This window comes from Equus asinus, chromosome 7 (genome assembly GCF_041296235.1).
Source record: "Equus asinus isolate D_3611 breed Donkey chromosome 7, EquAss-T2T_v2, whole genome shotgun sequence".
NCBI classification, from domain to species: Eukaryota; Metazoa; Chordata; class Mammalia; order Perissodactyla; family Equidae; genus Equus; species Equus asinus.
The window spans coordinates 55,786,347-55,801,911 of record NC_091796.1 but is presented as its reverse complement, the minus strand read 5'-3'; the positions used below and the strand labels follow the sequence as shown (position 1 = coordinate 55,801,911).

Here is a 15,565-nt window from a genome sequence, read left to right as displayed (position 1 = left end):
CACTTGCCTCTCCATATCCTATTGTCTTCTCTAGATGGTTACCTGCTCTTCTCTTTTCTTTCCTCAGGCCTTGGCACAAATGTCCACCTTCTCAATGAAACCTTCCTGATCAAGTTATTTAAAACTTCAACCCCCTCAGTGATCCCTGTGCTCATTAGTGGTCCTTTAGCTGGCAGCAATGATGGAACACGACAGATGTACCTAGCCGGCGGATCCCTGGGAAGAGAGGTGTTTACAGAAAGGCTGGGAGGAACTAATATCCTAGCTTCACTTATTTTTGTGAGTTCTTTAGTTGCTAGCACTGGAAGTGCCCCTCAAAAAAAACCTCACAACTCTGAGATCTTCCTTCAGATCAAACCCTGGCTTTAAAGCGCAGCAGGTCCTGGAAGGAGAGCGTGTGGGACCTCCCCCTCACGCCTCAGTGTGAACGGGGCATGACAGGAACAGGCAGGCAGGAAAACGCAGTCACGAGCCCCTGCTCTGTGTCACGGTGCTTCGCCTCGCCCAGTCTTCATAATGATCCTTCTGGAAAGTACTCTCACTTCCTGTTATACTCAGGGAAAGGGAGCTCAGAGGAGCTAGATGACCTTCCAGAGGAGGGAGAGCCAGAATTCCAAACAGGTCCTGGCCTTGGAGCCTGCACAGCAGGGGCCCCCTGCCAGTTCAGACGGCGGCTGCTTTCTGGAGGGACACGTGCGGAGACACTGAACATATAAACACACAAGGCTCTAGCATGTTAAAAATCGCACTCGGACCCACAACCCACAGCAGCCAGCCCCGGAGGCCAACCCACTCTCTGCAGTAACCCGCCCGGGAAGTGAGACCACGATCTCCAGCAACCTGTCCCGGAAGCCAAACAGCAACCCCCATAACAATCGGCTCCCCACGTTCAGGACTGGACAAACAACTGACGGCTTCCCTAGTTTGTGCCCCCACCTCCAACTTAGGACCAACTGGAGAGGGCAAACACACAACCCCAACCATCAGACAGGAGCCCCCTTCTATCAGCCACCTACGGCCTGCCCACACCCGCCACCCCCAAGGAGGGCACGCCTGAGCACTCTCCTTTTTCCACTCCGAAGCTTCCCGCCCCACCACCTGCCTTCGCGACCGTCCACCAGATCAAGTGACGGTGCTGCTGTCACCAGCTCTGAAGGAACGGCCTCTGCCTGTTCTCATCCGGGGGGTCCTCGTGTCTTCCCACAGCGTGCCCACTGAAGCAACTGCCTGGTGTGTACAAAAGCTTGTGGATGCTCGTGGTTGATAAAATTGCTCCTGGTTAGCATGCAGGAGTAATATATATCAGGGTTTCAGCGTTTGGAGGATGCACAGTGGTCACGTGGAGTGCCACGCCGAGTCCCAGGGCACCGTGGGCTAGGAACGTCAGAGGGGCTGCTCTCAGCAGCCTGGGACGGGCCTTCCTCCTCCCTCCTTCTTCCCACCTCTCTATCCCCCACAGGACAGGGCTTCAGGTGGGACGGAGAAAACAGAGACTGTTGAGTGAATGACACGGGAATGCAGCCTCTAAAAGACGCTGGTATTGTCGGCCCTGGAAGGCTGTTCACCCGCTTATGGGTTTCTCCAGAGCCTCGACTAGGGAAAGCCAGGGAGTGAGGGCCAGCACAGCTGATGAGGGCAAGGGGTAAAACACAGACCAGGGAAGGAGACCAGATTTCCAAGTGGACTGGTACCTCTACAGAAAAAAATTACAAGTGTCCTTGTACCATCCTTTGGCCTCCATTTGAATTAAATATTATCTAATAATAAAATGTTATTTTTGGTAATGGACTTAACCTTCACCTCATTTAATGTTACAAGAATAACTACAATGCCCCATTTCAGAGCAAGCCTTTATAAGCAGAAACTGAAAGAAAGTATTAAGAGGAGCAGAGACAAAAATGCAGGACATGGAATCCAAAGACCGCATAGCAGGCCACGTGGCTGGTTCTGGGAACGGGGGACGGAGCTAGTAAGTGGGCCAGGCAGCTGGAGCTCTTCCCTGGGCACCTCCGGCCACACTGGCCCTGCGTATCCCTCTGCATCTGTGGGTTAGCAGTAGGGGCATATTAATGTGGGGGGCGCCTGTTGTTACTGCTCATTGGTCACCCCTAGACCTGTTCCTCACTGCTCCCACCCTCTGCCCTACGGCCTGCACCCCTACTGAGCCTCAGGGTATAGTGGGACCAGCCAAGGGTTCTGATGGGGGGTTACAGTTGTATGGGGAGGGGAAATACTGTTCCTGGTACTCCAAGCTATAACTCCAAATACACCGTGTGATCCAGCTGTGACCCACTGCGTGACCCACTGTGTGATCCACCATGGGATCCAGCTGTGACCCACCATGTGACCTACTGTGATCCCGGTGTTCAGGTTTTATTGAAGGATGACTATGCTGCTTCTTTTCCATTGTGGGTTGACTAACAGGATTTTGAGGTTACTCTAGAAATTCATCATCTACTTTCCTAAGTGAACATTTGGCTATACTTGATGAAAATCAAGGACTGTTTGCACTTAGGATAATTTATAGGAATTTAGGTAAAGGGAGAGGCTGAGGAAGAAATAAAACGCTGTCCTGGGGAGGCGACAGGATCCGGTGACGCGCACCTCTCTGTATCTACTTTGGGGGCTCACTCACCAGATCACCCCTCTCCTCCATCCATAGGCAGCAGGGGCTAACTCGGCACCGAGCTCTGGAGCTCTGCACAGGGGCGAGGCCATCAACCTGGCCCTTCCACACCCCATTATGAGCTCATTACGGTACCCAAGCCCAAATGGGAGAGGTTTCTTCTGAGAAGATACCATTAGACTGGAACAGGGGAGTGGATCTGAGTAGTCAGTAGGCATTCTCCATTAGGCACAGCGAAGTATATTAAACCAGCTGCACCTGCGCACGCTTTTTAGTTCTATGTAGCACTCATCCACAATTGATAATGCAGAATGTTGTTACATTAAAGAATAATTCTAAAAGAGAGTACCAGTTAAAACAATTTCAGAATTACGTGACTCTCCCTTATTGGCATGGGAAGGAAAGAAAGAGACTAAACGGCGGGTTTCCTCCCTGGCATTTTACGGGTTCTGTTCAGCACATTGAATTTCTTTGTACAATGAAAACCTATAATAACCAAAAGAAGAGGGATGCTCCCTCGCATCGCACAGAAACTCACGTCTGTCAGTCAGGCGTATCTGCACTGGGCTTCGGAAGCGGGCTTGCCGCAGATGCAGACTTTTGAGACAACTAGGGAAAAGGTGTGAGTGTTTTGCTTTTCATTTGCTCTAAGCGAAACCTTAATATGTTGTTTTCCAATAAACCCCTCAAAATGGAAAAAAAAAACTTGACAACTTTAAAAACTGACATGTGTTCCACAAATGTATTTTGATTTTCAGTGAGGAAGCTGTGTGGAGGAGCCAACCTCCCCCTCAAGGCTCGTGTGCTGCCTCCCCATCTTTTCCAGGCCCCTGGCCCCTCTGTCCTGTGTGTAGTGTGGGTGCTAGTTCACACTGTGTCGTGGCAGCTGCTTTATGCCCTTGACTCCCCACAGGCCACGAGTTCCTGAGGACATCCTCCTATACTGACACCCAGGCAGAACCTGGCACAGAGCAGACATCATTCATAGCTGGTAACACAGCATCCTTCTGAGCATACAAATTGCTCCCCAAATCAAACAGCTGAGTGATCTGCACCATATACTCTGCTGGGGTATGCTGGTGCTGGCTTCGTTCTAGGCTCCTTCTCAGGAGAGCTGTGGGCTTACCATTTGTCTACACTGGCCTCTGAGGCTGACCAGCACTTGGGGCCTCAGCACTCCCAGGGATCAGCGCCCACCTTCCCATCCTGTCCTGCTCCATCCCTCGGGCCATACCTGCTTTCCGAGTCCTGCTCTGCTGATTCAAAATGGAGAGCTTAGTGTCTACGGAATTTGGTAGCTGCCTGGCTCCAGCGAACCATCTTCCCCTGAAGAGGAGATGCAGCTTGAGTCCAGGTTCACGTGTGCCTCATGATTCTGGTCTGAGCCGACACCTCTTACCGAGAACCCACTTGTGGGGAAAAAAGAGTCAGAAATGTGGTGCTTGGCCTCCCAGCTGGGAGATGCAAAATTGCACTTTCTAGATGCGCCTTGAGGTTCCTGTAAAACACAGTCGCTCCTCTGCAGTCAAGGTCAAGGTCCCGGGGGTGGCTTGGCACTTATCACTGCCTACCTTTCTCACAATTAGTTCCTTTTGGAATACAAAACAAGAGTGTAGAATTCTTACCATCAAAAACTCCTTCTGCACTGCTGTCCACGGAAGAACAGCTGACGCCTGGATTCCGGATTAGCTCTTCCCTCCACCCCCAAATGTTTTAAAACTACTTTCATCAAAACTTAAAAATCTGATGCTGTTCCTCTAACAGTAGCGAATACACAGTGTTCCCTGCTATAATGTGGATGGTTTGGGGGGGAGGGTCAAATAACAGCTCCTGAATTTCACAATGAATATATTTCTTAAAAAAAAGATAAACTTTTATTTTTTTCTTCATGCCAATTTACAGTAATCTCCCATGATGGCATAATTTATAAAATGCAGCTTCTAATATTGATTTGTGAAGCACTCCGATGGCTGGAGACAAAAGGAGCAATCTCCTTCCCATTTCATGCCGCTAGATACTGTCACTCACACTCTTCTGATCTTCTAGAACCTTTCATTCGAAGCACCCCAGGGCTCTGCTACATCCTGGGAGCTGTGAGCACTTCTGGGTTCCTTCGAGGCTCCCTGCTGAACAGGGAAAGCAGGCTGCCGGGTGTGCCTCCAGCAGGTCTCACAATGCTTCTGCTGATGGTTTGCACCCAGGATCAAGAAAGGCATTTATGTGCAAACGTCAAAATTCCTCTAAACGATTAAGTTCCTAGCTTCCCTGTACTCCCTCACTAATAACACATCCCAAGGAACATTAAGAGAGGCGATGTCACGTGATTAAGAGAGTTCTCCGTGGACCCTTGTAATAACAGTATTGGCCTGTACTGTTGCCATTCTCCACATCACACAGGCACACTCACACTGCTGTTTCTTTTTTAGGTTCATGTCATTTCTCTTCCACTACGCTGTAAACTTCTCCAGAGCTGAGATGTGTCCTCTTCCCCTTGGACTCTCCGTATGACCCAGAGAAGCACCTGGCACACAGCAGACTCTCAAAGAAATGTTTGTGGCTGGTGAGCAGTACAAATGATTCAATGAATAACCTTTTCCCTTATAGCTCAGGGTATGGATATAATTGCTCTTTATTTTCCTGTTATGCCAAATATCCTCTTCCTGAGCTTTTCCCGGGAGACTTTTAGGTCGTATTTCACTTCCCCGGAGTAAAAGCTCACTTTTCAACTGCAGAACAACACACCAAGTGAACGCTACTCCAAGGCGTGGAGACGTGGGCCTTCCCTGCGTCTGCTGTTAGGAGTAAAGAAGAGCTGTGCCGGCGGTGGTCTTGCATGCTTCTTTTATCCTCTCTTGGTCAGCAGCTGTATCCGTGGCCCACACTTACTTTCTGACACTTGCATCTTCATTTCCCCCAGAAGGGCAAGTGAAATGACAGTAGCAGGAAGAACCGACAGGGCAGGGAGGTGGGGGGCAATGTCTCATCTTCAGTGGCATTAGCTATGAGCCCTTATAACAGCAGCAGTGCGACGATGCAGTGACTCCTCCTGATGAAGGTGCAGAGACCGGGCGGCCCTACAGGACAGATGCAGGGGCAGCCTGGAGGAACAGAGTCAGCCGGCCCCTCACCAGCACTGGAGAGGTGCTAGTCTGGCAGTGCGAGTCTAAAAGCCTTCTCGATCGTGAGTAATTTACCTCTCAGAACTACAGTTGGAAACGTCGTTAAGTGATGCTTTTTTATTTATAAACCACAGCTTTCAATAATGGGCACTACTTTTCCTGCTCTGCTCAACTTTCCTGGACTTTTTAAGAGGAAGGCCTGATGCCTGCAGCCCTGAGATCAGCTCAGAGAGGAACCCAACACCCTTCTTCCCACCAGCTCCTCCTCTCGGGATAAAAATTCGCCTCTTTTCCTAGTAAGGGATTATTTTTAAAAACAGACAATTTTTTTAGAGCAATTTTAGGTTCATGGCAAAATTGAGTGGAGAGTACAAGGATTTCCCATATGCATTCTGGCCTCCCTTCTAGCCTCGCCCACTATCAACGCCCCCACCAGAGTGGTGCATGTTATAATTGATGAACCTACACTGACAGCCCAAATCCACAGCTCACCCTAGGGTTCACTCTTGGTGTGGTTCATCCTATGGATCTGGACAAATGTATGACACAGAGCCACCTTTCTAGTACCATGCGGAGTAGTTTCACTGCCCTACACGTCCTCTGTGCTTTGCCCATTCTCCCATCGCTAACTAGTCAGGGAATTTTAAAACAAAAGGGGATAGTTTTCACCTGACCCCTAAGCACAGAGTTACTGCTTCAACTGACAGGGTCTAATTCCCCTTTCTTTTTCAGTTAGAGTTTCAGTTTGAAACAACTAAAAAAATAACTAAATATTAACAAATGTAGACATGAAGTAAACTATCCTGGGTGCTGTGAGGTAAAGAACAATCATTTCGGCTTCTTTGTTTATTCCTACTTAGGTACGTATGTATGTAGTGGGGTTTTGACAATCTCCTGATTATCACTTTCAGTGTCATGAGCTTATTCAAGGCCCTAGTAGTTGGGTCTTATCTTTGAAAATGCCTATGCTTGCAAACTTTTCATAGACTAACTGAATTAGCTAGAGAATTTGCTAGATCTCTTGGTCTCAACTTAAAAAGTCTGCTTGCCACTGAAGAATTTCACTCTAAATTACAAATTTGTCTGACCTTGTCAACAGGAAAGTTACTTGCAGTAGAGGGACTGAGGTTGAGTCCACACATCTGAATGCTTAGAGGGCGGATTCAAGACAAGTGTCAAACAAGCCAGTGCTTTACCAGGAACCCATGTGAGTGGAAAGATTTGATAATTCCGCTCCCATCCTCTTCTCTTCACGGCCAGGAGGCAACCACCATTACACTTTCTACAGTTTCATTTGTATCCGTGCAAACTGCTTCCTTGAGGCCCAGTTTGAAAGGTGTGATCACAGCTGTTTTGTCCTCTCACAGCCGAAGTCCTCCCAAGACTAGGAACCATGATTGCTTCACTGTTTCCACATGCTTTTCAATCTTCAGCCTCTTGCACCTGCCATTCCCTGAACTGGAAAACCCAATGGATTTCTTTTCAGTCCTTATTATCCTTGAACTCCTGGCTGAAACTGCTGACCACTCCCGTCTCCCTAAAACTCTTCCCCTTCTTGGTTTCTCCCAGCTATCTTAATATTCTTCATACTCTTCTTCCTTCAACACTCTTCTGCAAGGTTGGGGTTCCGTGTTCTAGGTCCTCTTCTCTTCTCACTCTGCACATTCTCCCGGGGTGCCCTTCCATTCCCCCAGCACCCGTTGCCAGTGGGTTATTCCTACGTGTACATGTCCAGTTCAGTAAGCTCCCTGAGCTCCAGGCCCCCAGCAGACACCCAACCACTTCCAGACTTTGCCCACTGGATTCTCATGGGTGTCTCACCTTCAACAATTCCAAAATTGAACTCATTGTTCTCCTCTCACTCCACCTGCCTCTTCCTCTTAAATTCTTTATTTTAGGGAATGTCATCATCATTTTACCTAAGCAAGAAAGCTAAGAGTTCACTAAGACTTTCTCTCCCCAACCCCCTACCCCAATTCTTCTTTTTCTCCCTATCTTTTGACTTGACCATTGCAGCTGTCTCCAGCTGGCCACTCAGTCATTTGCCAATTTTGTGCAGCGAAGCCAGACTGCCTGTGTTTGAATCCTGGCTCCATCACAGAGTGGTTGTAAGACTAGACTGGGATTAGCTTCTTAAGATTATGTGATCTCTTGTAACCATTTAGTTTACAATTCGGAGTATGGGTATCACAGAGAGAAGTGATTTAGTTGAATACAGGATTCAGAAACCATAACAACTTACTAAGTGTTTACCATGTGCTAAAACTCTATGCTAAGTAAGTTTATATCCATTATTTCAATTAATTTCAGTTACTCTTCTCAGTAAGCACGTGGCATCAGGATTATTGTTGATATGGAAACTGAAGCTCAGAAAGTTTACCTAAGGTCCCGTAGCTGGTAAATGGGGGTGCTGGGATTTCAAATAAGGTCTGTCAGACTCCAGTGCCATATTCCTAACCCCATGCTCCTTTTGCATCTTTTAGTGGGTCACAGGTACATCCCCAAATTTTGAGAGTATTCATAAAATGATTATATATTCCAGTGACACACTTAGCCACCAGTAGTTGACAGCCAGCTTGAGTCTGTTTTCAGGGCCAGTAATAATCATCTGTATAATCATGAATGGGTTTGCAAGTTGCTATAGACTGAGTTGTGTCCCCTGAAAATTCATAAGTTGAAGCCCTGATCCCAAATGTAACTGTATTTGAAAATAGGGTCTTTAGGAGGTAATTAAGGTTAATGAAGCGAAAGGTGGGGCCCTGATCCAACAGGATTGGTATCCTCATAAGAAGAGGAAGAGAGACCAGAGCTCTCTCTTTCCACTATGAGAGGACGCACGAGAAGGTGGCAGTCTGCAAGCCAGGAAAGGAGCTCTCCACAGAGACCAAACCCTACTGGACCTTAATCTTGGACTTTCTAGCCTCCAGAACTGTGAAAAAATAAATATCATTGTTTAAGCCATGAAGTCTGTGGTATTTTGTTACTGCAGCCTGAGCTGCCTAAGACACAGGTCAAATAAAGCAGCCTTGACAGAGCGCTCTAAACTTTTGGTGTTTTAACAGGTCAAAGAACAACCTGAATTCCTGGCCTGAAATTCGATTTCATGTAAACAATGGCAGCCTCAAGTCTACAAAATTGTGGATAATAGTTTATACAATAGAATGATACAAAAGTGGTGACTAAAATGCAACAATTGCCCACATCCTCTTCCAATGCTGTAAGGAAATGTTATGCTTTTGTGAGTTTAGAAAATTTAGGGGCCGGCCCCGTGGCCGAGTGGTTAAGTTCGTGTGCTCTGCTTCGGTGGCCCAGGGTTTCGTTGGTTCGGATCCTGGGCACGGACATGGCACCGCTCATCAGGCCATGTTGAGGTGGCATCCCACATGCCACAACTAGAAGGACCCACAACTAGAATATACAACTATGGACTGGGGGGGTTTGGGGAGAAAAAGCAGGAAAAAAAAAAAAGAAGATTGGCAGCAGTTGTTAGCTCAGGTGCCAATCTTTAAAAAAAAAAAAAAAGGAAAGAAAATTTAAGGCATAGCCAGAGTATCTGGAATTCCTACTGACTTTAGAAGCCATGGTACTACAGGAGGCTGTGGCAAGACGAAGGCAGTAAATTGATAAGGATGTGTCCCACATGTCAACCCTGCTCAAGTCTACTGCACAACTCAAAAACAGCTGTCCTGGTCACTGTATGCATTACCATTAATTAAAAGAAAAAGACATTTATTTGAAAAAAAAAGTGATCAAAATCCCACAGTGGAGACTATTCCATTTTTTTTGTAACTGTCCCAAGTACTTCCTCTTTGAGGACTAAAGAACAGATGAAGACCATGCCAGCATTCCGGTTTATACTAATAGCCAAATACAAAAGAAAAGCAGTAAATGTCCCCAAGAGACTGCTTCCTTCTCAGAAGAGTATTCCTGGCAGAGCAATATCAAACACACAAAATACAACAGGAAACAAGTGAATAAAGCAGAAAACATGAATCTTACCCACAATTGGCCATTTTACATTTGAATAATTATCTGGAAAAAAGATAATATCAAATGAATGGTTAGTGGCTGGATGATGACTCTTCCCCAATCAGAATGCAGTGGACAGGGAATTGACATCATAGTCACATCTATGGCATCTACTACATTATAAGTATGAACTCAGTGGCAGAAAAATTCACTTGAAGAATGGTAAATGTAGCTTCGCTTGCTCGATGTGTTTGGACAGATGAAACATTGGGATCCCACACCCAGTCTTGTCAGTTCTGCTTTTAAGTGGCATTGACCCAGGGCTGCCGCCCCTGGAGCCCAGCACACAGCCTGCAGAAGTGTCTGTGGCTTGGGATAGATCAGAGATAAGAATCAACAGCCAGTGGACCAATCAGGCACATAGCTTGTGCTTTATTAACTTGAGCCAATGCTTAAAAATAAGTAGGTTTCAGATGAAAATGGGCATTTCCATCTTACTCTCAAAATTCAGAAGACCTGGCAACATTGGGCCTGCATTCTCAAGAGGCAACAATGGGATGAAGCTAGAATGCAACTGTCCTCTTTTGACAGGGCATGTACTCTCCTTCTTATACCTGTTGTGGATTGAACTGTGCCCCCTTCCCCCTAATTCAGATGTTGAAGCTCTAATCTCCAATATAATTGTATTTGGAGATGAGGCCTTTATGGAGGTAATTAAGATTAAATGAGGTCATAAGGGTCGGGCCCTAACTCCATCTCTCCCTCCTCCCCCTGTGCACACTTGCACAGAGGAAAGGCCATGTGGGGTCAGAGCAAGAAGGCGGCTGCCTGCAAGCCAGGAAGAGAGGTCTCACCAGAAACCAATCCTGCTGGACCTTGATCTTGGACTTCCAGCCTCCAGAACTGTGAGAAAATAAATGTGTGTTGTTTAAGCCTGTTAAGTCTGTGGCATTTTGTTCTGGCAGCTCAAGGTGACTAATGCACAGCTCATGCTCCAGATGTGAACTATCTGAGAATTCCTCCCTGTGGTGCGTCCTCCACATCTGTCATCTGACCACTTCTCCAAGCACATTCCCTCCCCATTCCCACTACACTGCTCTAGTTCCAACTCCACGATCCCATCTGGATCTGCTGGTTTCTAACTGGAACGTTCATCTCATCTCCACCCCACCTCTGCACCTCCTTAAAATTCAGCCACTCCATGCCTGAAAGAATGCTCCATCTGAAAATTAAAATGGGGCCCTATCACTTTTGCTATTAATCTCGCATTGTCATGGTGGCTCCCAGACTCTTGTGCTCTTAGCACTGTGTGGGGTATCATGGCCTGCACAGGAAACAAAGCTCAGGTCATTGGGATGGACCCATGGGGGAGTCAGAGGACATCAAGGCCGCCATGAAGCTCTGCAGGCTGTAACAAAGTGCTATATGAGAGGTGCAAATAGAATTCAATACGGGCACAAGGGAGTTAAATGTTTATTCCCACCAGAGGACTCTGGGCAGGTCTCCTGAGAAGACATCATCGTGGAGATGGGACTAGCCTCCAGCTAGTGGGCATGGAGTAAGGGAGGGCCCAGAAGCGATGTGTCCTTCCTGAGCCTGCCAGTTCTCTGCCCCCAATGCCAGGCCCTCAGTGCACATTTCCAGAATAAATAAATGATAAGGTCAGTGAGCAAGATAAATGGCTATTAAACACAATGGCAGCAGAAGCAAGCATTTGAGGATATTAATGGTCAGTAAATCATGCTTCTGATTCAAAGCTTTCTAGCTTAATCCATTCTAAATCCTAACAAAACCAAGAACCTTTCTGTGTTTAATTCAAATCTACACAAAATCCGATAAACAATGTCAACTGACATAACGATATGTGTTTTACCGTTGGTATCATTGGGTAGAAGATACAATACGCCTTCCCCCTAAAGTGTGAGTCTCTGATTCAATGTCATTTCAGATATGATGCTGATCTACAAGCTATATTAGGCTATGAAAAAACGTCTGAAGAGGACATTCAACATGTGGTACCAGAAGCCGGTTCTTTAGAGCCCATCATTCCATTTAGATCTGATCTTCCAGTTTCCTTCACAGAATCCTAAGTTTATTAATGTTTAGATATATCAAGCACATTCTGCTTCACATATCGGTTGTTTTTCAATATTTCTGTTCAGCCACACAATCACATTAAAACAACATTACACTGCCAGAACTCTAGACCTTATTTATTTTATTCTTCACTTATTTCTTGACACCACAATCCTCTCCTTTTTGAGTTATTTTAATCTGATACATTAAAAAAACTTTGGCTGGAGTAATTTCTAATTAATTTCTTTCAAGAAAAATAAGCGAATGGGGTATACGTCAGGCGCTTGTATATCTGACAATCTGTTTTACCCTCACACACAATGGTTTCACAAGGTATGAAATTGCAGTATTACAATTCTGTATTTTCAGACTTCTGGAAACACTGCTCTGTCATCTTCTAGAAGTTAGCACTGCAGGCGAGAACGCTGCTCATGATTCGGTCCTCTTCTGTTTTCAGGTAACCTGTTTATTTTTTTTTCTTTGTTTCTCCCCCCAAATTTTCCTTTATCTCAGAATTCAGATATTTCACCAGGATACAGCAGCTAGGTTTGTGTTGTTTTAATTATACATTCTTGCCGTGGGTGAGCTCTTTCAAACTGAAAACCTAATTGCTCTATAGAGTTTAAATAAAAGTCACATTCATTTATAAGCAGGTATCTTACTCAAATCATGGAATAGGTTATTTCCTAATGCATAGCAGAGCACAGAACTGAACAACTATTCTTCCTTATTTCACAAAATTTGGGTCAAAGGCCCACATCCTAAACACAAATTTTTTTTTTGCCTTAAAATTTAAAAAGCAACAAGTAGCATCAGGAATTCATGCTTATTTTCTTTGATTCCACAGTAGAGTGCATAGAAAATGTCTTCCGGTTGTTAACTTGTAGAAGCACTGTTATGCTTTGTACAGCCAAAGCTCTGAGAAAATACCAGCAAACCATGTGGCTTATTACTTTAAAACGCTGGTGATTTTGCGCTCTCCTTCCTGCACGCAGTCAGCACAGCGAACAGCTCTAGGGAGCTTGCCAGCCATTCTTGCTTCAGAAAAAGGAGCACGCATTCTGAGAGCCCCAGGGTAAACTCAGTGAAACAGAAGTGCCATATCCTCAGCTGCTGAAGTTGTTTCTCAAAAGAGAACAAGCCACACCTACGAATAACTCTGCTATTATTCTGTGATTAGAATAAAAGCTTTGTGGTCCAGCTGAAAGGCCGTATAAATTTCCTCTCATTTGTGTTCTTAAGACAAAGGGCAGCATGACACTACTGTTGCAGGAAATGAGATGCTCGAGTTAGCCACCCCTGTGGATTATGTACTATGGAAATAAATCAATTGAGGGGGAAAAATTCCCAGAAAAGCTCATTAATTAGCAATAAATGTGCAACTGGCCCAAATCACAAGGTGTGGAAAAGAGCGAAATCACCAGGTGTGTTCTCGGCCAAATCGCCGAAGTAAATACTGTCGGGTTAAAATCATTCCACCGAGGATGTAAGCCTGACAAGCCGCGCTGGGTCACGTCCGCGGCCGTCGCCCCCCGTGCGGGGACCAGGGGCCCTCCGCCTGGGGACGGCCCGCAGAGAAGGGCGCGGCGCGCGGGGCCCCGCTCGGGGCTCGCGCGCGGGGCGGGGACGCGCCGACGGCACCTACCCAGCAGCAGGAGCCGGTGCGTCTGCTGCAGGTCCCGCTTCTGCTCGCGCAGCATGCGGTCGATGCTCCTGCTCACTTTCCGCGCCTCCCGCTCGGCCTCGCGCTCTTCGGCGCGCAGCTGCTCCGGACGCCGCCGCCTCTCCTTCTTCGGGTCGGCTTTGGGCCGCGTGCACGCCGGGCTCCCGCCGGCGCCCCGAGGGAGCAGGGGCCCGGCCGCCGGAGCCGGGGCCGGAGCTGGGCAGGGCTGCGCGCCCTCCGCGGGCGCTTCCGAGGCCGCGCGGGGGGCGTCCTCCGGGCCCCCAAAGAGCAGCGGCCGCAGACTGTAGCACAGACCCATGTGGGCTCGGCGCGGGCGCGGGGGGCGCGACGGGACGCGGGACGGGCCGGCCGCCGGGCTCAGGCCGGGGCTCCGGCGGAGGGGCAGGAGGCTGCCCCGTGCTCTGGCGCGGTGCGAACGCCCGCAGGCTGCGGGGCGCGGGTGCGGCGGGCCCCGGCCGAGGCCCACCCCTCACTGGCCCGGAGGGCCATTTTGCATTTTCCGCTGGGTGCAGGGGGTGGCGGCCGCTTGGTCTGGAGATCACCTGATAACGCGGAGAGCCGGCCGCGCCGACGGGCCTCCGCCTGCCCAGCCCCCCTTACCGTAAATACCGCCGCCCAAGCCGGCACTCACTACCGTAAATACCGCCTCCAGGGCTGGCTTCCGTTACCGTAAATACCGCAGCCTTGCCTGGTCCCCGCTACTGTAAATACTGGCTCCTGGTCTAGCTGTAGTTACCGTAAATGTCGCCTCTTGGGTCTGCCCCCAAGGCGGTAGACACGGCCGCGCGTGCGGGTCTTTGATACCGTAAATACCACTGCCCGAGCCCGGGGCGCAGCTGCGGCCAGTGCCGCAGTGGCGGTGGCAGTGCCGTCGCCACCCAGTGATGCCATTGCAACACTTAAAAAACCACCATGGCTTTGATCTTGGACAGTGGTAAATAAGAAAGGAAAGCCGAGTGAAGGGATAGAGCTACTAGCTTTAAGATTTTGAATTCCCGAATGTACACCTGCAGAGATCTCTGCGCCTTGCTGCTCCTTTTTCTGCTCACTTACATCTTACACACAAGTACATACGTCCACACACTTTTGATCCTGACCTTAATACTATTATACCTTTGATGTCAACAAAATCTCCAAATCGGGAGGTCCATGACATCATTTTCAACAATTCCACACATTAAAAAATTGCAAACGAACACATATAATTATTATATACTATTTATATTTACAAGACGAAAATATGAAATTGCACACTGTATCCTATTTTTAATCCACAATATAGCGCAGAGAGGAACAAAGGTGTATTCAGACTGAGTGCCCTCTCTCCAGGCTTCCTATTGGCTACCAACCCACCAGAAAGCCCCACTTTCTTGGTTGGTTCCCACTTAACATCCATCATCATAGAGCTTTAGCAACAGATGAAAATTTCAACATAGCTTTTAAGAAATCTGCTATAACACATGTTCCTTAATTTGAAGCAAAATGACATGGAATATTATAACAGATAGATGAATATATCTAACATAAATCCCATTCATACAGGAGATTGGGCTGTTTAATGCAACACAGCGCATAACAGTGTACACTGTACCACTTGGCACTTGGTGTAAACATTACACTAGATTAAATTTTTAAATAAAGAAGTTGGAGAGTCATAATTCACATTTATTTTAGAGCCGTGTTAACAACAAATGCATCCACCATGCAATGTTTTGGACCTAACTCTCTCCCAAAATTGTTGCCAACATTATGCTGTACTTTCTATCTTTGAGTAGTAGAAAAAGGGAGGACTATAGAAAATCTAACTTGGGAAAACAGAAAAAGTTACTAAATATCACTGTCATTTCCACATTCGTTCATTCACCCATCCTCCATTTATCCATTCATTTATGTAATATTTATCAACCACCTACAATGTGCTATTTGGTTGGTATTGGGTGAGGCAAAAGACATTGGTCCTTGTGGAGTTTATACACTAGTGAGGTAGAAATATGTCCAATCATATAAACACGTCAATATATTTATTATATATTGCAAATTACCCAGGTGCCATGAAGAGAAAAAATAGGGTTTCTGAGAAATAATAAGGAA

The 15,565-nt window shown here is 47.1% G+C and overlaps 1 protein-coding gene across 2 annotated transcripts in view; it reads right to left on the bottom strand.

The window, feature by feature from the left end:
• Positions 1-13,941, bottom strand: part of GNAL (G protein subunit alpha L) — a 147,659-nt gene extending 133,718 nt beyond the window's left edge. The window contains exon 1 of one of the 2 annotated variants that reach the window (XM_014829083.3): positions 13,436-13,941. In XM_014829083.3, coding sequence (XP_014684569.2) covers positions 13,436-13,772 — 337 coding nt within the window. In that variant the 5' untranslated portion in view covers positions 13,773-13,941. The remainder of the gene's footprint in view (positions 1-13,435) is intronic. The other variant, XM_070513464.1, reaches the window with a different exon arrangement.
• Positions 13,942-15,565: the final 1,624 nt, after the last annotated feature.